General features: G+C 32.9%; 2 protein-coding genes across 3 annotated transcripts; one reads left to right on the forward strand and one right to left on the reverse strand.

Annotated features, from left to right (window-relative positions):
- The first annotated feature begins 7,344 nt into the window (after nt 1–7,344).
- On the forward strand, nt 7,345–18,825 carry LOC101265885 (protein CELLULOSE SYNTHASE INTERACTIVE 3-like). 2 transcript variants are annotated; one of them, XM_010314537.4, is made up of 8 exons: nt 7,345–7,546; nt 7,919–8,060; nt 8,267–8,368; nt 8,758–11,818; nt 12,703–15,244; nt 16,336–16,790; nt 17,945–18,061; nt 18,309–18,825. In XM_010314537.4, the coding sequence occupies exons 3-8, from the start codon at nt 8,304–8,306 to the stop codon at nt 18,468–18,470; spliced, it is 6,402 nt and encodes a 2,133-aa protein (XP_010312839.2). In that variant the 5' UTR covers nt 7,345–7,546; nt 7,919–8,060; nt 8,267–8,303; the 3' UTR covers nt 18,471–18,825. The 2 variants fall into 2 exon arrangements, with proteins under 2 accessions (XP_010312839.2, XP_004250595.2); XM_004250547.5 differs by lacking the exon at nt 7,919–8,060 and having other exon boundaries at nt 7,378–7,546.
- Nucleotides 18,826–21,441: 2,616 nt separating this feature from the next.
- On the reverse strand, nt 21,442–22,739 carry LOC101267475 (NAC domain-containing protein 2-like). Its single transcript, NM_001278979.1, is given in 3 exon segments — nt 21,442–22,136; nt 22,213–22,490; nt 22,566–22,739. Coding segments are annotated over 3 exon segments (876 nt in total). The 5' UTR covers nt 22,723–22,739; the 3' UTR covers nt 21,442–21,695.
- Nucleotides 22,740–23,763: the final 1,024 nt, after the last annotated feature.

Genomic DNA, 23,763 nt, shown 5'->3' on the forward strand with positions numbered 1-23,763 from the left:
ATGACACAAATTCAATTTATAGAAAATTTAGGTGGAAGAAAACATTGAATGATGTATTTTTAGTCATATTTCTGCATTTAATACTTTTTTTTTGGTCTATTTTGTAATTGTATTTCCTTTTTTAAAAGTCAAATTATATTTTTTTTAATCATATTTCTGCATTTAATACTTTTTTTTGGTCTGTTTTGTCATTGTTTTTCCTTTTTTAAAAGTCAAATAATAAAAAATTTGACTATCATTAGAAAATGTGTTTTTCATCAGTCAAACTATAATAATTTTGACGTTGTATGATGTATTTTTTATCATATTTCTGCATTTAATACTTTTTTTTTATTTTGTTATTGTTTTTTCCTTTTTTTAAAGTCAAATTATTTTTTATCATATTTCTGCATTTATAACTTTTTTTGGTCTATTTTGTCATTATTTTTTATTTTTTAAAACTCAAATTATAATAATTTTGACTAACGTTATAAAATGTATGTTTATCATATTGATTTTTAGAGTCAAATTATAATAACTTTTACTAAATTCTACATGATGTATTTTTCATCATATTAATATACAAAAATGCAATTTAATTTAACTTTGAAAAAAAGTATTTTTTGTTTAAAATATTAAATTAATGTAATTTAATTTGACTTTGAAAATGAGTCAAGTTGACTTTAAAAAAGAACAACATGAAAAGTTGACTGAGAGTCTGAGATATATAGCATTAATTTAACTTTAATGAGATATTTTATAGTCATACAAATATTTATGACTTATTTTAAATCATAAATTGCAAAATATTTATTTTTAAATATAATATTTAGTAAAATTGTATCATATTAATTGAGAGGAGTTATTGAATTTTTGGAAGTGGGAAAATGATATTTAGGGGAGTAAAACATTTGCATAAGAAAATGTTAATATAGGGAAACGTGCAATGTATACACCCCTAAAATACCATATACAGTATCTTTGCTTCTTTAAAAATGTGTCCTCATAATATATACATGTAAAAGGTAATTAGATAGATAATTTTAATTTAATTTTAAATACTCAACCATAACCTACCCACTAAGACTTATAGTTGGTTAGATAGTATAAATAAAAGCACTTAGTATTATCACTCTCTTCGTTTATTTTTTCCTAATTAATCTAAAGTATAATACAAAATTAAACTTTAAAAGGACATCAACCTAGCTATTATAAATTATAACACTATACAAATCAATCAAAACGATCTCTCTATATCAATTTTGAGGTAGAAATAATTAGGTCTGTATATACAATATTTTTTTCAACTATATTGTATGGGATTAGATGAGATATGTTGTTGTTATACACAAATCAATCGTTATACATGGTAGAATTAAGGATATCTAAGTCGCTAGGTTAGATTAAAATTGAGTAAACTTAAATGGATAGGGTTAAAATTAGTCCAAAAGTTATTTTTGAGTGAAAATGAGCTAAAAATACATTGGACTAAAATCAATAGTACATCATGATCTTGACTTGAACTCTACTATATGAATTATTTTTACATTTTTAGGCATTATTGTTAAAAAGTAATTTAATTAATGAAGGACATAAAAGTAGATCAATTGATTTTGAAGATATTTTCATCATTCAATATTTAACGTGGAATATATAGCTGTATAATATATTAGTCTTTATAATTGTGCATTGTACGATTATAACATGTCAATTTTATTATACTAAAAAAAGAATTATTATATAAAACGCAAGTATTTAATAACATTGATGAAAGACACAAGGTTTTTGATACTTTTTTTTTAAAGCATCAGACGGATAATTACGTTGTAACCTAAAGGAAAATGCACATATTAACCAACAAAATTTTATTCATACAAAGATTATAGAAAGGTTTGTTCATCCACATCTTTGTGAAATCAATTTTTTAGGAATTTACCTCAAAAAGAGTGTGGATAGTGAAAAAAAAAGTGTTTGGTCGAAGTCCAAAAATCTTTTTTATTAGCCAAGTGATTGAATTATGGGAAAATGGTATATAATGAAAAATTATTAATTTATCTTATAATTACAGTTTGATTTAATTGTGCTTCGAAGCAAATATGTTGTCCGTCGTCTTTTCCTTAAACTCTCGATCGCCACTCTCAAGCAATTGTTCGTCAGTCTCGCTCTCGCCTCTTTTGCTTTATACAAATAGAAATGTATAAATTGTGTTTCTGTATAAAACGAGAGAAAATTGTATATACACATGCAAATACATATATCTTCGTCTTATACACTTATAATTATACAATACAAATATTTTTCTGTCTAGTTTTCTTTTGTCTTTCTCTCTTTTTCGCTTTGTACAAACACAAATTATACAAAATACAATGTATAATTTATGTTTGTATAAAGAGAGAGAGAATGATATTTGATGTACAATCGTTTTATTTCGATTCAATTGTATACAAATTCAAATTTTATATAGATATACAAACATATAACATTGAATTGAGAGGATGCCAACGATTTATACAAACGAGAGACTGACATTAATTTATACAAATGGTCTGCCAGTGAAATTATACAAATCTGAAAAAGAGCCAACGAATTATATAAATTGTTTCTTTTGTATATATGTATAGCGAAGTAATCACTGCCTTTGTATATATGTATCGAGAAATAGCATAGCAAAGTTTGTTATGGAGTTGAATTATGCAAATTATAAGTAAATATAACATACAAATATGATTTTTGTGTTTGCTATATGTGAAAGTTACTCTTGAATTAATGATATCAATTTCGCGAGAAATATAAAAATCACCATCTCTTTTTTTCATTTTTTTGATGCTACCATTTTTTCCCAAGAGATCGAATTGAGATACATAATAACCTTTTTTTTCTAAAAAAAAAAAACTCGAAAATATCTAAATCAACTAACTATAATTTCCAAAGTTGTTTAAGAAATTTCCAGAAGTTATTGGAAGACCAGATAGGCTACTAATATTGTAGGAACCATGCACTATATGTATCATGTATATATTATAAAACATGTGATTTATATCATTTGCTAGCGACGATTTGTTCATGCTAACATGGATTCAATCTTAAAAATAAAGAAAAATAAAAATTATAAGCATTGATTTTTTTTCTTGTACATGTTTTTTTTAAGCTTACAAGATCGTTTATTTAATACTTTTGAAGTTTATTTTTACTCATTCACAATACTAAAAATATGTTTTACTGATTCAATAATTTTATTGGGTCATATTTTCTGGCTAGAGTAGTAAAATTATTATGTTTGAAGCTTCATTATTAAGGCTATTTTTTTAATTTGACTACACATAAATGAGTTTCACATGACACATGAAGTGAAAAGAAATAAACAATTGAACATTCATTATTTTGGCTAAAAAATTTATTTGTATGCAAAATAATAGAGTTCTAGATATTTCTTTTACAACTTATTTCCAGACAAGCATACAATTGGAATAAGAAAATACAACATTGAGGCAAAATATATGGGGTATATCAAAAACTCCACATTTTTCATCAATTTCACGCATCCAAAAATAAATGAAATATCTTCAGACCAATATAATTCTACTTTCCAAAATATTATTTTTTTTGGAATAACATAAGGCTTTAAATCACATAAAAGATTATAAATAGAGATGCAATAAACAAAATTAAAATATATCTTTTCATAAAAAAATTAATAATTAAAAAGATGTCTATAAAAATCAACTTTTAAGATGTATAATTATTTTCTTGATTTAATTACTTCCCAAATCCACAATAGGGATTTACTTTCCATTAAGTGGTTTCTAATCACTTGGAAACTAATTGATATTTTTACCATATTTTGGAATTAAATTAGATTTACTTTCCAAAAAGAGTCTCATTCCTCCCCTATATAAACTCATATATGTCTTATCATTTTCTCATCCCTCACTTTTCAACTCACAATAAAGATGATTATTGAAGATGTTGCAATTCAATTCAATCAATGAGTATTCATGTTGTAAGATCTTTAATTCATTGTTTTTCCTTTAATTTTCTCTATTTTTTTTAATTGATTATGCTATTAGATCCATGTATTTTTTTAATATCTTACCTTTGTAAGAAGTATAAATTTGATTTGCATAGGTTATACAACCACTATTATTGTATGGACTCTTGATTTCTACCAACATATATAAGTTCAGTTCAATTTGTTTACAAATGAACACAATATTAAGTAAAATTGATATATATCCATCCTGATTTGCTCTCCATTTCTAGGAAGATTGTGTTCAGGATCTGGTAGTCTAAGTCTTGCTTTTCTGATCGGCTCGTATTATCATGTGGTTTACTACAGGTAGTCATTCCCCCGTTCCTATAGTCTTTTCAAGAGTACTTTATTCTTAAGTCGCGGTCATTTCTTGCCTCCCAATATAGTGACCGCTTCGTCTTCAGTTTTAGAATATGATATTATAGAAATTAGGTTGATTTTTGAAGTTAAAAGTGAAATGAAAATTTCTAAATTTTACTCTTTTTTCTTCAAATCTAATTATTATTATTATTATTTTTACTATTTTGAGTATTCTGTCAAGGCAAGGGTGTGGTAAGATCCATTGGATTAGTTTTAAAGTGGAAGATGTTTTTTTTTTTAGTGTTCACTTAATGTTGATATCACATACATATTTATATACACTAACTTGTCATAGATTGCATTGGATTTTAGGCATTATGTATTTAATAAAGGATATCATAACTTGGAACCCTTCTAAAGAGCCTAATGTTAGATACAATTGAATTATACAATGAGGCTACTGTGAGATTTGCTGTCACATCATTCCACATTAGAAATTTTGGAGCTATCATTATTCCTTGAATTTTTTTTATCATATAGAAATTACTTCTCCAAATATAAATAGACTCATGTTTTCGATTCATTTGAATCCTTGAGTTCTTTTTTATGTTTGAAGAAGTAATTACAATATGAAAAAGAAATTACGTCAAAGAATAATAATGACTTCAGAATTTTTAATGTCGAACTACTTGAACAGTAAATTCACAATAGCTTCATTGCATAACTTTACGGTATCCAACTTTAGACTTTTTAGAGAGTTTCAAGCTGTGAAGAGTCCTTAATCAAATACCCAACGTCTCAAATTCAATGTCACCAATGACAAGCTAGGGTCAATCATCAAAGAAATTACAACATCATGTGAACACAAAAGAACATTTTCCATTTTTTCTTTGCATAGAAAAACTAACCAAATGGATCTTGCATGAGTGAATTTGATATATTTCTTTAAAAATGAGTTTTTAAAACTAAATCAAGATGATGGGTGTATATCAATTATAGTTAAAGTATCATGTTACATTAAGAAAAAAACTTTACTATCGTCGTTACTTTCATGTTTTTTGAATTATGAAATGACACTATTTATCATCAATTTCTATCTACATTATTCTCAAGTAAAAGTTATGTCGATTTTTTTTATATTATTTATTTTATATTCTGATTATACTCTATTGGAAACTTTTGCACTTGTCTAGAATAGGTATTTTGTATCGTTTTTGAAAGGATTTTTCTTGTTTGTGATTCAAATATTTTTTTTTATATTAAATTGTAAAATGTGGTTAGGGGTCATCTATCTAGTTAAATTAGAGTAGTTGGATCTCATGGTCCCGGAATTTGGGCGTAACTTATGCCCAACAATTTTAAACGAGAATAAAAAGATATTTAAATTTGAAAAAATTTAAATAAATAGATATATACGTTTTACATAAAAAATTTGTGTCACACGTAGTGTTCTACGTATATTATACAACACAGGAAATATGGATTTCTTTTTCAAATTTAATTGCCTAATTCTACTCTAGACCAACATATTTTCTCCAAGCAAGGGATGATTACTATCAGATGAGACTTTCAAGTGGAAACTATGTTAAAATTATTTTTTATGTATATATAATTGATATTAAACCTCCTTTGGCTATTTGTGTTTATTTTTTTTTTTCATAATTTGAACTCTCAATGAAAATCTTGGTTTTACTACCGTTTGATATTTTCTTTAAATTTCAAGCACTAGAACAAATGAATACTATTTTAATATAATTATATTTAGCTTATCAATTCAATGCAATACTATTTCAAATTATATTACCTTCTCAAAATTTTGAACTAGATTTTATTATTTTAAGTTTATATTATATTTTTTTCATCAAAAAATTGCATTATTTACATTTTTAATTACTATGGTCTATGTATATATTCTATTTTTTTTTAGACATTACTTTTACAGTTATACTAATATGCTTTTATTATTTAGTTTTTATATGTCAAAAAAATAAATAAATTAGAATCTCTCTATAAAATTTGACTTTAGACCCCAAATTCGTTTGAGACGGCATTGATACAAAAAGTATACAAGTTTCATTGATGCTCTAACATTGAAAATGCATGCTATTGCCCTTTCTGTTAAAAAATACTGTGGTGTTCCTCTTTGACCAAATGGCATGAACTTGTTCCATATAAACTTGCTTTAAAACTTGTGTCTGTAGTTTGTACTAATCTTTAGTAATTTTCTATAGCCATTTTCGAGTTGAACATCTTTATCGAGATAAAAAATTATATTATATATGTAGCTTGTAAATTAAATTTTTACTTTTATATATATATATATATAAATAATTTTGAACACTTTTTAAACAAGCATACTTAAGGGTGTTAAAAATGAGTGGATTAGGTCGGAACTAGAGATACTAGAATGAGTTAAAATAGAAATTGTGTTAGCTCTTGATCTGTCGAAGCTTACTTTGGGTTCAAATGAATTGGACTCAAATGGGCTAAAAATTAGATTGGGTCATGGTCCATCCAATTCGCCGCGATTTTAATCCTCAATAATTTTACATATTATTGTTTAACTTCTATAAAAATGTTCAAATTTTTCTTAGAGATTTCAAGTTTAAATTCGTGTGAATCTTACATTATAATTTTATCTCTTTTTACACTTTAGGTTAAAGTTTGAATATATTTAAAAATTTTCTTTATAATTTAAGAGAATTTTTAGATACTTATGTGGTCATTAATCAAATAATCTCATTAGGCTAATAGGATAATTTTAACATAAATTATTTTTAATCATAATAAATTCATATATACCTTTGAGATACACTTTAGGTTAAAATTTGAATATATTTCAGACTTTTTTTTTTTATAATTTAACAGAATTTTTAAAAACTTATGTGGTCATTAATCAAATAGTCTCATTAGGTTAATAGGATAACTTTAACATAAATTATTTTTAATCATAATAAATTTATATATACCTTAGAGATAAACGAAAAAGAAAAAATTGTCACGTAAAATAAAACGGCGAAAATATTTTTTTAATTAACCCATACTAGTGTCCTGTGAAAAAAAAAAGAAACCAAGTGTCAAAACAATTCAGGAGAAATGAAGCAATGAAAGAGTCAAATTAGACTTCAGTCTCTCTCTCTTGTTCTCTTTCTCTCTCTACACCTGCTTGTCTCCCTCCATTGATGATGATGATGATGATGTTCTTCTGCAGAAACTGTTAAAATTTTCACTCAAAAGGTACAATTTTTTGGAACATTTTGTAATTTATTATTTATTTTTCTGTAAATTAGTTTTCAAATGAATAAAATATTGTTATTAATTTGACGTATCGTGGGTAATGTATACAGACATTCATTGTTTAAGTAAGATTCTGTAATGGTTCCTTCTGATTCGATCTCTGTATATTTGTTGTTTTTACAGTTTTTAAATGGTTTTTATTAATTCATAACTTTTTTTTTTCAATTTGATTATTCCGTTTTCCAAATTATATGCATGTGGTTTGTGTATTATAATAATGTAATGTATGTATAAGAGTCTCACTCACCTGCATGTATAGGTTTTAATGGAGATCTGGGTATGATTTTGATTATTTTTTGGGGGTTTATGCAGAACCTTTTTTGGCCAATTTTCAATTTTTGTCCAGCTATGTGAAAAATGGGGGTTTTCCAGCTTGTAAATTGTTAAAGTTTAACCTAGAAGAGCAACAGAGGAGCTGAATTTTGCAGCATTGGGGGAAATTTTTTTGGCCACGGTAAATACCCCTTTTCTTCAAGATTAAGTTTGTGAAGTGGTTTGGTCTAAAATGGATTTTTTTGTCAAAGTCAAGCATATCAGGGAGCAAATTTATCCACATTGTTCGTTTTTTCAGTGATTTTTCCCTTTGATTTTTATGGTTGTGGTATCATTGATCAAGCAAACCTGAATTCTACACTGATGTGAGGTAGTTACATTATGTAGGAAGCAAGAAGAGTTTCAAAGTGGAGTGTTGTTGCCAATGTCGAAATCTGCTTCCCCTGATCCAAGGGTCAGAAAGGGTTCATTCTCTTCTCAGAAGAACAGGTCTGTTAACCCCCCCTTTCATGTGAATGTAAGATATGTAAATGTGCTAGTTGGGTTGGTTTAAAATCTGTACCAGAACATTTACTAATCAGAGAATTTGTTCCATAACAATTCTTTTATATTTTTGCTTGAAGTTAAGTAGAGAATTTTACTTCCTGGCTGCTGAGCTTTTCTGATTCGTCTATCTTTTATTTTTAACATACACGGAACACTTGGAGGACCAGGGTTTATTGGGCATATACAATCACTGATTTGTTACCTATCACTAATTGTCTCAAGACAGAAATCATGTCCACATTGCTTGCTTTAATTTTATGCCTTACTTTTTCATCAATTTATGAGGCATACTATGATTTATATTGAGAATAAAAGATGTTGTTTACTTCTAGTGAGGCCAATGGAACTGCTGAAATGGATGATCAAGAAAAGACAATGTCAACGGTTGCTCAACTTATTGAGCAGCTGCATGCAAATAAATCTTCCCCACATGAAAAAGAACTTACTACAGCACGCTTGCTCGGCATAGCCAAAGCAAGAAAGGAAGCACGAGGTCTTATTTGTTCACATGGCCAAGCAATGCCATTATTCATATTCATTCTCAGAAATGGCACTCCTTTGGCAAAAGTAAATGTTGCTGCAACCTTATCTATATTATGTAAAAATGAAGACTTAAGGTTGAAGGTTCTTCTAGGTGGATGTATTCCACCTCTACTTTCAGTTTTGAAGTCGGATTCCACTGAAGCAAGGAAGGCAGCTGCAGAAGCAATTTTTCAGGTGTCATCTAATGGCCTCTCAGATGATCCTATTGGCACTAAAATATTTGTTACAGAGGGTGTAGTACCAACTTTGTGGGAGCAGCTTAACCCAAAGCAGAAGCAGGATAAAACAGTAGAGGGATTTGTCACAGGGGCCTTGAGAAATCTCTGTGGTGATAAAGATGGATATTGGAAGGCAACACTTGAGGGAGGTGGAGTTGACATTATTTTAGGACTTCTTTCTTCTGATAATGCTGCAGCTCAAGCAAATGCAGCTTCGCTATTGGCCCGAGTAATGTTGGCAGTCAGTGACAGCATTCCCAAAATAATTGATTCTGGAGCAATCAAAGCTCTCCTAGGCCTCTTACATCAGAAAAATGATGTGTGTGTTCGTGCCAGTGCAGCTGAGGCTTTGGAGGTTCTTTCTCTCAAATCAACCCAAGCAAAGAAAGCTGTTGTTGACTCACATGGTGTGCCAATTCTCATAGGGGCTGTCGTAGCTCCATCCAAAGAATGTATGCAAGGCGAAGGAGGAGAGCTTTTGCAGTGGCATGCGACACAAGCTTTATCCAATATATTCGGTGGAGTGTGTGCCCTCGTGCTGTATCTTGGTGAACTTTCTCAGTCCCCAAGATTAGCTGCTCCTGTTGCTGATATAATTGGAGCACTTGCTTATGCTCTTATGATCTTTGAGCCAAATGCAGAAGAAATTTTTGATGCAACAAAGGTTGAGAATATTCTAATAATGCTTCTAAAGCCGCGGGATAATAAGTTGGTCCAAGAACGTCTCCTTGAGGCAATGGCAAGTCTTTATGGCAATGCTCATCTGTCGAATCTCGTCCACCAATCAGAATCTAAGAAGGTTCTTACGGGCCTTATAACAATGGCCAGTGGTGATGCACAAGAGTATCTGATACTCTCTTTAATACAGTTATGTTGTGATGGAGTGAGTATCTGGGATGCAATTGGAAAGAGAGAAGGAATTCAGTTACTGATATCACTGCTGGGGTTATCCAGTGAACAACATCAAGAGTATGCTGTTGAGATGTTTGCAATCCTAACTGACCAAGTTGATGACAGCAAGTGGGCAATCACTGCTGCTGGTGGGATTCCGCCACTTGTTCAGTTACTAGAAACGGGGTCTCAGAAGGCTAAGGAAGATGCAGCACATGTTATGTATAACCTGTGCTGCCATAGTGAAGACATTCGTGCCTGTGTTGAAAGTGCTGGAGCTATACACTCGTTCTTGTGGCTTCTAAAAAATGGTGGACCAAAGGGACAAGAAGCATCAGCTAGATCCCTAACAAAACTAATCACTACTGCTGACCCGGCTACTATAAATCAATTGCTACTGTTGCTGAAGGGAGATTCACCAAGCTCAAAGGCCCATGTAATTAAGGTGTTAGGTCATGTGCTTACCATGGCATCTCAGAGTGACCTTGTACATAAAGGGGCTGCTGCTAACGAAGGGCTAAAATCACTTGTCCTAGCTCTGAATTCCTCAAATGAAAAGACTCAAGAATATGCTGCCTCTGTCTTGGCAGACCTCTTCAGCAGTCGGCATGATATTTGTGACAGCCTCGCAGTGGATGAAGTGGTTAATCCTTTCAAGAAGCTTTTGACTAGCAAAACTCCAGTTGTTGCAACACAGTCAGCTCGAGCCTTGGGTGCTTTGTCCCGTCCAACAAAAGAAAAATCTACAAATAAGATGCTTTATATTGCTGAAGGAGATGTAAGACCACTGATTAAGTTGGCTAAAACTGCATCTATTGATTCTGCAGAGACTGCAATGGCTGCTTTAGCCAATCTGTTGTCTGATCCAGAAATAGCTGCGGAAGCTCTGGCTGAAGATGTTGTTTCAGCTTTTACCCGAGTTCTAGGAGAAGGATCAATAGAAGGTAAGAAAAATGCATCACGTGGCCTTCATCAAATATTGAGGCATTTTCCAGTGGGAGATGTACTGACGGGAACTGCTCAGTGTCGATTTGCTGTTCTCGCTATTGCAGAATCCTTAAAAGCAATGAGTGCAGATGGAACTGATGCTGCAGACGCCTTAGATGTTATTGCACTTCTTGCTAGGGAAAAGCAAGGCACACATTCAACATACAACCCCTGGTCTACCCTTGTTGAAGTTCCATCTAGTTTAGAGCCTCTTATACATTGCCTATGTGAGGGATCTCCAATGGTACAAGATAAAGCAATAGAAATTCTATCGAGGCTCTGTGGAGATCAACCAGTTGTGCTAGGTGACCTATTAGTGTCAAGATCCAGGTCAATAGGTGCATTGGCTGATAGAATAATGAACTCTAGCAGCCTAGAAGTAAGTGTTGGTGGGACAGCATTGGTTATTTGTGCTGCCAAGGAACACAAAGCTCAGTCAATGGATGCACTTTATGCATCTGGGTACTTGAAACCTCTTATATATGCATTAGTTGAAATGATGAAGAAAAACTCTAACTGTTCTTCTCTAGAAATTGAAGTCAGAACCCCTAGGGGTTTCACAGAAAGAACTCCATTTGGGGAAGGAAATGAGTTTGAGGTTCCAGATCCAGCAATGGTCTTGGGGGGTACTGTTGCCCTTTGGCTGCTATCAATAATTTCATCATTTCATATAAATAGCAAGTCCACTGTTCAGGAAGCGGGGGGGCTTGAGGCTCTTGCTGACAAGCTTGCAAGACACACTTACAATCAACAGGTAGACATTGTATAATTCTGACTGTCTTTGTGCTGCAGGCCTCTTCTTTAAGAACCAAATTTGATTTCAACTTGGAACCATATAAGTGTTGTTTGGCTAATTTTATTCAGTACTTTTGATTTTTGGACCTTGGTCCAGGTTATTATTCTTTGTGCGGTTTAATGTAGACTGATTGTAATACCTGATGGAGCTGAGAGTTTGTCAGAAACAGCTCTCTACCTTCAAAAGGTAAGGGTAAGACTGCGTAGTGCATACACACTACCCTCCCTAGAGCCCACTTGTGGAATACACTGGGTATGTTGTTGATTGAGCACCTGATGGGCGGTACTGTAAAACTATTTAAAACTGTTGAATGTTTCATTTACCTGACTTAACTAACGATGTAGCATCTACATCGAGAATCCGAATATTGTATACGTCATTAGTCCGATCCTTTGTAGGAACTACCCAAAATAATGAATTCACAAGGCTGTGAGGTATAATCTGTATAAATTACATACTTCTGGATTAGGGCCAACATTAAAGTCTCACTTCATGTTTTTGGATCATGATAAAAACTAATGCATTTGAAGTGTCATGTCTCATCTTGTGTTATACTGGTTTCTCTTTGTCTTTGCCATGTGCTAGCTCTTGATAGAAACCACTTGAGTTGCTACATGAAAGTTTTTCGGAGTACCTGAATATGCAAGTTTACCCTCTCAACTTTGGCAACTGAGATGAAATTAATGAAAAAATAATTAACAAATTAAGAAAAGGTTGATAAGCAAGTAACTGATTCATTGTCACCTTTGTTGAGTCCAATCATCAGAAGTAATGAAGGTTCACATGCTCTTTTTGAAGTTTTTATCTGGTCAAGTGAACTGAAGAAAAATTTGATATGGCAGGCAGAGTTTGAAGATGCAGAGGGCATGTGGATCAGTGCTTTGCTTTTGGCGATATTATTCCAAGATGCCAATATAGTATCCTCTCCAACATCCATGCGTTTTATACCCTTGCTTGCACATCTTCTGAAATCTGATGAAATGATTGATCGTTTTTTTGCTGCTCAGGCAATAGCTAGTCTTGTTTGTCAGAGGGACAAGGGAATAAATCTTACTATTGCGAATTCAGGTGCAATTGCTGGTTTAGTGAGCTTGATTGGTCACATTGAAATTGATATGCCGAATCTTGTTTCTCTCTCTGAAGAATTTTTATTGGTTAGAAACCCTGATCAGGTTGCCCTGGAATATCTTTTTGAAATTGATGATGTGAGAGTTGGTTCAACTGTGCGCAAGACTATTCCTCTACTAGTAGATCTGTTAAAACCACTTCCTGATAGACCAGGTGCACCTCCATTGGCTGTGTGTCTCTTGATACAACTTGCAGATGGTAACGATGCAAACAAATTAATCATGGCTGAAGCTGGGGCACTGGAGGCTCTAACAAAGTACCTATCTTTGAGTCCTCAAGACTTGACTGAGGCAACTATTTCTGAGCTACTGAGAATACTCTTCAGCAATTCTGATCTTCTCCAGTATGAAGCAGCAGTTAGTTGCTCAATACAACTGATTGCTGTTCTTCATTTGGGGTCAAGAAATGCAAGGCTGAGTGCTGCTCGGGCTTTAAATGAACTTTTTGATGCTGAGAACATCCGAGATTCAGAAACATCAATTCAAGCCATTCAGCCATTAGTTGACATGCTTGATGCTGCATTAGAAAGTGAAAAGAAAGTTGCTCTTAGCGCCTTGATTAAGTTGACATCAGAAAGTGATTCAAAAACATTACTGATGGCTGATCTAGAAAGGAATCCCCTTAAGAGTCTACATAAGATTCTTTCTTCAGCTTCTCCATTGGAACTGAAAAGTGATGCTGCCGAGTTATGCTTTGTACTTTTTGGTGATCCAAAAGTCAGAGCATTGCCAATTGCTTCTGAATTTGTGGATCCCCTAGTAATGCTAATGCAATCTGATGCAGAACGGGCTGTGGAATCAGCAGTTTGTGCTTTTGAGAGCTTGTTGGATGATGAGCAGTTGGTGGAGGTTGCATCAGCTTATGATCTGGTTGATCTTCTGGTTCATTTGATTTGTAGCTCAAACCACCGGCTCAGCGACGCGAGTATTTGTGCACTTATTAAGTTGGGTAAAGACCGAACTCCCCGCAAGATGGATATGGTCAAGGCAGGCATAATAGAGAATTGCCTTGAGCTGCTCCCAACTGCATCCAGTTCCCTATGCTCCACTATTGCAGAACTCTTCCGCATATTGACAAATAGTAGTGCTATTTCGAAAAGCACATCAGCTGCAAAAATTGTAGAACCTCTCTTTATGGTTTTACTACGGTCAGATATTGGACTGTGGGGACAGCACAGTGCTTTGCAGACTCTTGTAAATATTCTAGAGAAGCCACAAAGTCTTTCAACTCTGAATCTTTCTCCTAGCCAGGTTATTGAGCCTCTGATTTCCTTTCTTGAGTCTCCATCTCAAGATATCCAGCAACTTGGGACTGAATTGTTATCTCACCTCCTTGCACAAGAGCATTTTAAGCAGGATATAACTACAAAAAATGCTGTAGTGCCTCTTGTGCAGCTAGCAGGCATTGGTATTTTGAACTTACAACAGACGGCAATTAAAGCTTTGGAAAATATCTCATTAAGCTGGCCAAAAGCAGTTGCTGATGCTGGCGGTATTTTTGAGCTTGCAAAGGTTATTGTTCAAGACGACCCTGTACCGCCTGCATTGTGGGAGTCAGCAGCTATGGTTCTCTGCAATGTCCTATGCTCTAACTCTGATTACTACTTCAAAGTTCCCCTGGTGGTTCTTGTAAAGATGCTGCGTTCAACAGTCGAGACCACTATCACTCTTGCACTAGATGCACTTATAGTTCATGAAAAGGCCGATATTTCATGTGCGGAACTGATGGCTGAAGCAGGCGCAGTTGATGCCCTTCTGGATCTGCTAAGATCTCACCAGTGTGAAGAAGCATCGGGAAGATTACTTGAAGCCCTTTTCAACAATGTCAGGGTACGACAGCTGAAGGTATCTAAATATGCAATTGCTCCTCTGGCACAATATTTGTTGGATCCACAGTCTAGATCGCCAACTGGTAGGCTTCTTGCAGCTCTCGCTCTTGGTGATCTCTCCCAGCATGAAGGACTAGCTAGATCGAGTGATTCTGTCTCAGCCTGTCGAGCTCTGATAAGCTTGCTTGAAGATGAACCAACAGAAGAAATGCAAATGGTGGCAATTTGTGCATTGCAAAATTTTGTAATGAGCAGTAGAACAAACAGGAGAGCTGTTGCAGACGCAGGTGGAATTTTAATGGTTCAAGAACTGCTTATAGCCCCTAATACAGAAATTGTAGTACAAGCATCTCTGCTCGTAAGGTTTTTATTCTCAAATCACACGCTTCAAGAATATGTATCAAACGAGCTTATCAGATCTTTGACAGGTAACTTGCTTGTTAAGTAACCCCCCTCCAATTTTATGTTCACGTTTTTACTCGTCACAACTTTAAAGAGAAAGCAAGATTTCTGAAACTTGTGATCTAAAACGTGCCTTGGACATTTATGTTGCTATAATCATCTCATTAAGGGTAAAAGTTTTTTGAAGTAAAATTGTATGTAAGACTAGCCTTAGACATTTGTATGGCTATAAATCACCTAAATAAATGAGAATTTTGAAGTTCAATTTTTTTTCTAAAGGTGACATTCTTTTTGGAACAAACTAAATAGGAAAGTGTGCCGCATAAATTGGGACAAATAGGAGTACTTGCTTTTCATTTTTAATTGTTGGAAGTGCGATGATGATGAAGCACCTACATCTGGTGAAGAGCTTTTATGGAAATATACATGAACCATCCAAAGCCTACACGAAAATAATGTTACATGCAATCTGCTAAAAACCCAGAAAAGGAGTCTTCAGATGTATATATGTTCCAATATTTTACCCTTAGAAAGTTTATGCTGCAATTATTTTTCTTTTCACATTTTGATTTATACCCCACAAGTTGAAGGTAAAGTCTTGAAACAATAAATTGAAAGCTATAGCTTTTCAGTCACTTTAGAAGCTAGCACTTAATTGATAGCTACAGATTCAGAGCCATTTTCAGAAACTAGATCTGTAAGCTAAAGTTAGTGCTTCAAAGAATTGGACAGCTGACAAAAGGAAAAACATAGTGCACTAGATTGGTAGACATAAGACCTAATGCCATTAAATAAAACGATCCTACTTGTAAAAAATAAAAATAAAACGACCCTGTATACTAAGTAACAAGATGCCAAACTGTTACCCGATGCTTATTCTTTCGTTGTCTAATTTTTCTTGTACCGCTCCAATGCAGCTATTAATATTTCTGATCTATGAATTTCGAAATTCAAATTTTCCATGATCTAATGTCTTAAGCTGACCAAATCCTAAATCTTAGTTGCATACCTTTTGTTCTCATCTCTTTTTTGTTCCTTCTTCTTGTCATGACTGTAGTACAAGTATTTCCTTTTCCTTTTATTTGCTAAAAACATTTTAAAATTCCTTGAAATGCAGCTGCACTTGATAAGGAATTGTGGAACAAGGCAACTGCTAGTGAGGAGATTCTCCGGACAATTCATGTTATATTTTCTAATTTTCCCAAGCTCCATGTTACTGATGCTGCTACGCTTTGTATCCCTCATCTGGTGGCTGCATTGAAGTCTGGTAGTGAGCCTGCACAGGATTCAGTATTGACTACACTATGCTTACTCAAGCAATCATGGTCAACCATGCCAATGGATGTGTCAAACTCACAAGCAATGGTTGCTGCTGAAGCCATTCCAGTATTGCAGATACTAATGAAGACTTGCCCACCAAGTTTCCATGATAGAGCAGACAGTCTGTTGCATTGCTTACCAGGTTGTTTGACAGTCACAATCAAGCGTGCAAACAATTTAAAGCAGGTGATGGGAGGAACTAATGCTTTTTGTCAATTGACTATTGGAAATGGTCCATCACGGCAAACAAAGGTAATGAGCCAGCACTTTATAATTGTTGATGAAGCACAAACGCTTTTGTTATTCTAAAATCTGTTTTATACTTTTGAAATCATTAACTTATCATGAGAATGACAATTTTGTACAATCACAGCCTACATCAGCTATACTGGGGGTATATGTGTTAACTGTTAAGTACCATCACAGCTACACTGAGTATAGTTGGGTATGTGTATTGCACTGTCACGACCCAAACTAGGGGCAGTGAGTATAGTAGGGTAGTTTATAGTCTCCAATATTTTGTGAGACTATAACAAGTCAATGAAGTCGCTGGTGGTTGGAACATTTGCATCTGGAATATACTATATTAAAAATATAATTTCCCTATCCAAATATTATAATTCCCTAGTTTTTTTTTCCATTAGAAAAATTATTAAATTGTGGATCCTTCACAAAAGTAATCCTTGTACCATAATCTCTCCACTATTTCCTTTTTAAAAATGTAGAGCTTCCAAGATCAACTTCTTATTATAAATCTGATCTCAAAATAACAAATTTATCCTGTAATTATATTCAAAATTAGGAAAAGAACTATAAAATGATTTTCGTGTGAGGAAGAAACAGAATGTCGTCTCACATTACCTTGATGCTCAGTTCTGGGTGACTAGACATTACTTTGAAGGTATTTAAGGCATGCCAGCGATAGTGGTGCTTTATACAAATTGCTTGTGTGCTTGAATGTTTAATTACATGATGTCTTATATAACTCTTTGCATAAGACAGTGATGATTTCCATGGATCTCTATAGATAATCACAAAAATATTGTCAGGTGCATATTCAATTCTCCAAAAGTAGTATAATACATGGGTGCGTCGGCATATTTGAAAAGTCCTAGAAACACAGGATAATCATATTAAGCTCATGCAACAATTATAAGATCTAGTCATGCTAAGAACATTTTTTGTGTGATATTTTCGTGTGGTTTCTTCTTCCCTTTTTTATTCTGAAATTTATTTGAATTGCAGTTTACTTGATTGTACTTCATAGGAACTTCCAAGAGAGGAATAAATTATGTCTACCGATTAAGACATTTAGGTTTAGGAATGTGTTAAAGAACCTTGTATATAAAAAAGCTTCTTGTTTTGGTGATCTGCGTTCATATTAACAATCTATGGTTCATGATTAGGTTGTGAGTCACAGTACGTCACCAGAATGGGAAGAAGGCTTCACATGGGCTTTTGATGTACCACCCAAGGGACAAAAGTTACATATCTTGTGCAAAAGCAAAAACACATTTGGGAAGGTAAATAGCTTTATATTCTGAATGTCTGATGTGAAGTTTATATTCTTTGACCAATGAACTTCCAGCTAGAACACCCTTCGGGGTTTCCCAGTGGTTTGGGCTTGGGACTTTCATGTTGGAGGTCTCAAGTTGAAAACCCCTTGCGTTTGTCTTCTGGATCGAGCTCGTTGCACCGGGCTTGCCTAGTGCAGGTCACTCCTACTTAACATCAGTCTCAGCATTTCTGATGAGTAAACTTTTGTTTCAGACCACTATCGGGAGGGTAACAATCCAAATTGATAAAGTTGTTAGTGAAGGTCTGTATAGTGGCCTTTTCAGCCTCAGCCAGGACAACAACAAGGATGGCTCATCACGGACTCTGGAGATTGAGATTAGCTGGTCCAGTAGGACTCATAGCGATAGTGAGTGAAAGAAAGCAAGACAGAAATAATGCAAACTTGAGAGTTGAACATGGTAAAGAACAATCTTCTGTTCATGTTCGAGCCTATGGGGTAAAGTCATATCTAAAGCTTTGCTACCTGTGTTACAACTGTAAAATAGTAAGATATTTGCAAGTAGAAAGAAGTTAGTTACACCTAGCTTTTAAGCACCAAATTGTACAGTTTCTGCGGTTCTTAGAAATATGAATATCAAGTAGTCGTCATGATTAGAAAAACGGAATGTTTATTCCAAATCCCAGTGGTTCATTTGTTATGCAACAAATGCCAAAGGTGATTGCTGTGCAGAAGGCCTGGCACAATAAAGTTTATTAGTTTTGCTTCGTATTTACTCTGTCCAACTACATTTTCAAAATTACTAATTTTGCAGATCTCAACTCTTTCAACAGATATTTTGGCAGTTGCATTTGCTTCTTGATGAATCAATAGCTTTAGGGGCATATCCTGTCAGTTTACCATCTTAACATAATTGGGTTTTGAGAGATTGAAGAGTGAAAAGGATGTTGCAACAAATTAAACCACTTTGTCAATTAATCAATGGAATAATATATTATTTATTTATTTGTCTTTGTTATTGAACATGAAGTCTAATTAGAAAGTTTTTGAAATTTAAATTTAAAAATCAACCATTTAGTATGTCAAATATGTTTGAGGTATACATTACATGTATGTCATTGTTAATTAGATGGTCCAAAGGTATCGAGTTTGTACGAGTCTTGAATATGTCACGTGGAATTTCAGAGTTCTTAACAAATTTAAAAGATATTTTAAAAAAAAAAATTAATTAAATTGAAATAGAGTTCTTAACAAATTAAAAAGATATTTTTAAAAAAATAAATTAATTAAATTGAAATAGAAGAAGTACTAATTATTAGTTAGATATCGCAAGATTACAATATTTTCCAATCTTTTGTATTTTAGTAGTAGTGACTAGTGAGCTTTCCTTGATTTTCAGATCATTTGCCCAATTGAGTAAAGGGTCGATATCTGCAAATAGAAGCTCACTAACCTTTCTCTCAATCATTAATAACCTTTTCTTTTTTGGGTTTTTCACCTGGTGTTCAGAGTCTATATTAGAGCTTCGATTAAATTTGAATTGCGTACTGCAAGGCCCATTCGGAGGTGGCACTCCCAATAAATTTTTCTTCAAAACCCAGGACTCGAACCCGAGACTTTTGATTAAGGATGAAACACTCTTACCAGTACACCACAATCCATATTGATCAATCATTAATAACTTATTCTTCAAACCCAGGACTCGAACCCGAGACTTTTGATTAAGGATGAAACACTCTTACCAGTACACCACAATCCATGTTAATCAATCATTAATAACTTATGTACGAGTAATCATGAATCCGAAACTAAAACGGTACAAAATTTTAACAAAAATTCCAAAACGGTATATAAAATTTTATATTAACCTAAACAGTAAAATCGCTGCAGGCGCAGCGACTTACTTCACCTGAAAAAGTAAAATCGCTGCTGAGGCAGCGATTTTGAAAAAATTATTATTTTTTAATAAAAAACTGAAATCGCTGCCTAAGCAGCGATTTCAAAATTTTGCTTCTTCCAAATCGCTGCTTTGGCAGCGATTTCATATTATTTTTTAATTATAATTTTTTTTTTAAAAAATAAGGTATATCGCTGCCAGTGGAGCGATTTACCAAAAAAAATTATTTTTTTATAATATAAATCGCTGCCACTGCAGCGATTTATAAAAAAAAAAATTTAATAATATAAATCGCTGCCAGTGCAGCGATTTATAAAAAACTCATTAATTTAACTTTTTTTTTTCTAATGTAAATTACTATATCTCAATAAAAAACTCATTAATTTTACTTTTTTTTCTAATGTAAATTACTATATCTCAATAAACAACTCATTAATTTGCTTTTATTACAATCTTCTTAGTCACATCATCACATCCTATAACATAAATCGCTGCCCTTGCAGCTATTTATGTTATAAATTTTTATTTTTTTTTATAAATCGCTGCATTGGCAGCGATTTATATTATTAAAAAAATTATTTTTTTTATAAATCGCTGCAGTGGCAGCGATTTATATTATAAAAAAAATAATTATTTTTTGGTAAATCGCTGCACTGGCAGCGATATACCTTTTTTTTTTTAATAAAAAATAATATGAAATCGCTGCCAAAGCAGCGATTTGGAAGAAGCAAAATTTTGAAATCGCTACTTAGGCAGCGATTTCAGTTTTTTATTAAAAAAAAATAATTTTTGCAAAATCGCTACCTCAACAGCGATTTTACTTTTTCAGGTGAGGTAAGTCGCTGCGCCTGCAGCGATTTTACCGTTTTGGTATAAAATTTTATTTACCGTTTTGGAATTTTTGTTAAAATTTCGTACCGTTTTAATTTCGGACTCGAGTAATCATTCATATTTAAAAATCAAAAGGTCAACAAGAGAGATTATAATTTTAAAATGTCAAAGGAGCGAATTTAGTTAAAATTGAAAATCTTAAAATGCGTTAAAGTTTATTTTGAGCTCGAATAAATTTGGCTCAAATGGTATTAAAAATAAATTGGATCGATTAAGTCTTCACTCGCTCAATCTAATTCGCTTATTTTCAATAATTTTAGTATATTGTTTGCTAAGTTTTATAACCATAATTTGACTTTAGAATAAAAAAATTTTAAAAAAAATATATCAAAAAATAGATAAATTTTAAAAGATATAAAATAGATTTTAATTAATACTTCAATATAGGCACATACACTATATTAATGTAAATAAACAATTCATACACAAATTAAAATTGAAAATCAAATTGAGCTAGACTTGAATGAGTATAATCTAATTCAAATTATTTTGAACTCGATCCTTAGAATTCTGAAGAAAATCGAATTGAGCTCATTTGTAATACCTCTAAATCATATACATACATGAAATTATGAGTACTAATCCAAAACTTCCACAAGTATTCTAATAAATCCAATAAATATATCATTTCACAACTTTGTTTTCTACTAATTTTTCTTCCTTCTTCGAAAAAATAAAACTATATACGACCAAATATGCTTTTTTTTTCTCCAAAACAAAAAAAAATAGCTAATGTGAAAGCAAATGAAAAAACCCAAAAATACTAATATTTCAATTCCTACAAATCATCGGCACGTGCCAAGTCATCGACTTCAGTCTCATTCGCACGTGCGAACAACAATGCGAGGCCCACTCAAAACGGCTTTTGCAGATACATGAATATATCTTGTAGCGGTGACATCTCATAACAACTCTGCAACTCAGAAGCAGTGGCATCTGTGTAATTAAATGGAAAATCAAGGGCAGTTTTTTCCCACTCACTCGGTTTCGGCTTCGGCTCACTCTGAACTTCCTTCTCATATGTGAACTCCGGCGAAGGTACGTGCTCCGAGCAGCTGGAATCGGCGTGAAGTTTCGTAAGAGAATCTGGTGAATTAAAGTACGTGAAGTCATTGTAAACGTGATAAGACGTCGAAGATGGGTTTGTTGAAACTGAAATCGGCACGATCTCAGGCTTTACATCACCTTCACTCACCGCCGGCGACATTTCACCGTTCATTTTTCGGATATTCAGTTGATTCTTCTCAATTGTACCTTTCTTATTGTAGATTCGACATAAAACCCAATCATCGAGCTTTAAAAAAAAAAACATTCGATTAGTCAAAATGATTCAAATCTCAAAATCACTTAATTCAGTTCATTTTACTCACTCTTAGGCTGTTGTTTTTGTTACGAGCAGATCGATCAACATGAGCAAGTCGATATTCGTGCATAATCCAATTTGTTTTTTCTCCCTTCGGAGCTTTTCCTGCGTAAAACACCAAAGCTTTCTTAATTCCCATCGACTTTGGACGACCAATCGGCTTATCCGCACCCGTCGCCTTCCAGTATCCACTCCCCGCAGCTCGGTTCGGCCGTGAACCGTTCGGATACTTCCGATCTCTCGGCGAAAAGAAATACCACTCTTTCTCACCATACAAAGCCAAATCTGAAGAAAAAAAATCATCAAAATTGTGCAAAAAAAAAAAACAACAGCTAAGTAAATAAAATGATGAAAAATTACCAGGTAGATCCCATGGATTGTACTTGTAGAGATCAATTTCAGCTATAATCGGAACAGCAATTGGCTGTGCGTCGCATTTTCGACATAAATAATGCATCACAAGCTCTTCATCAGTTGGATGGAATCGAAATCCAGCAGGAAATTGCAATTCCACCATTACTTTGTCTTCAAGAAAAAGAATTGATTTAATTTGTTTTTGTAATTACTCAGAGAGAAAGAGGTGTTTTTGAAAGTTGAAACGTAGAAAACAGAGGAGGAGAAGCAAATATATAGGAGGTGAAAGGGACACGTGGCTAGATAAGGAGGGAGGACCTAGAATAAACGTGAAAAAGAGAAGTAATATAAAAATTAAAAAAATAAAGTAAATGGACACGTGTCGATACATTAAGTTTGTATGTGGATAAGTAAGATGAGTGGGACCAACCCGAGTCTGTCGTGATGCACTGATGAGACTGTTTTACATTTTCAAATTTAAATTTTAAATATAGAGAAAATCTTGTTCTGAACATCACTCTACAAATCAGTTCTGCATTACATAATTTAAATTTTAATATAAATCTCAAATATCAAAGGAAAAAAATATAAGTGAGATATTGTCATTGCTTACGCATTTCATTTTGTATGGGAGTGGTAAAATAAGAAGGTAGAGGGAAATAGCCTGATTTTTGGTGTGAGAGTAAAAAGGTTAGTAGTGAGGTGGAGGTATATTTGGGGATTGACTTGACTAAGTCACTACTTTTTTAGGTTGACAAAGCTATTGGGGTTTCCTTTTAAGTTTATTGGCGTACGATCGATAAATATTTTTTTATTATTTATTAAAAAATTAAATTTTAAATTCAAAATTATATGCGTTTAGTCAAAATTCAAATTTATTATAAACATTAGATATTAAATGTCAATATTTTCAGTACAAGTCAAAACAAGATAGAGGAAAATAACAATACGTTAAATCATTATAAACAATAGTCATAATAAAATAAAATAATAATAAAAGTGCGAAAAAACATATAGATACTAATTAACCAAACTTAAAGAACGAACACTAGGAAAGTTATAACAACATAAAAAAAATAAAGAAAAACTTAACTATGTAGTTAACCTCGTATCTTAATATGAATCCTTTCGTAATCTCCTTATTATGGCTTGCACGCATTAAGTTATTAGAGTGTCACTCTCAATAACGTGAACACTGTCTTAA

Source organism: Solanum lycopersicum, chromosome 11, assembly GCF_036512215.1.
Source record: "Solanum lycopersicum chromosome 11, SLM_r2.1".
Classification (NCBI taxonomy): domain Eukaryota; kingdom Viridiplantae; phylum Streptophyta; class Magnoliopsida; order Solanales; family Solanaceae; genus Solanum; species Solanum lycopersicum.

Bases quoted from the DNA above. Each gene is read 5' to 3' on its own strand.
- LOC101265885 (XM_010314537.4), top strand. From the start codon at position 8,304: ATGTCGAAATCTGCTTCCCCTGATCCAAGGGTCAGAAAGGGTTCATTC. The intron at 15,245-16,335 runs GTAACTTGCTTG...CTTGAAATGCAG, and splicing joins GCTTATCAGATCTTTGACAG to CTGCACTTGATAAGGAATTG. The intron at 16,791-17,944 runs GTAATGAGCCAG...GTTCATGATTAG, and splicing joins GTCCATCACGGCAAACAAAG to GTTGTGAGTCACAGTACGTC.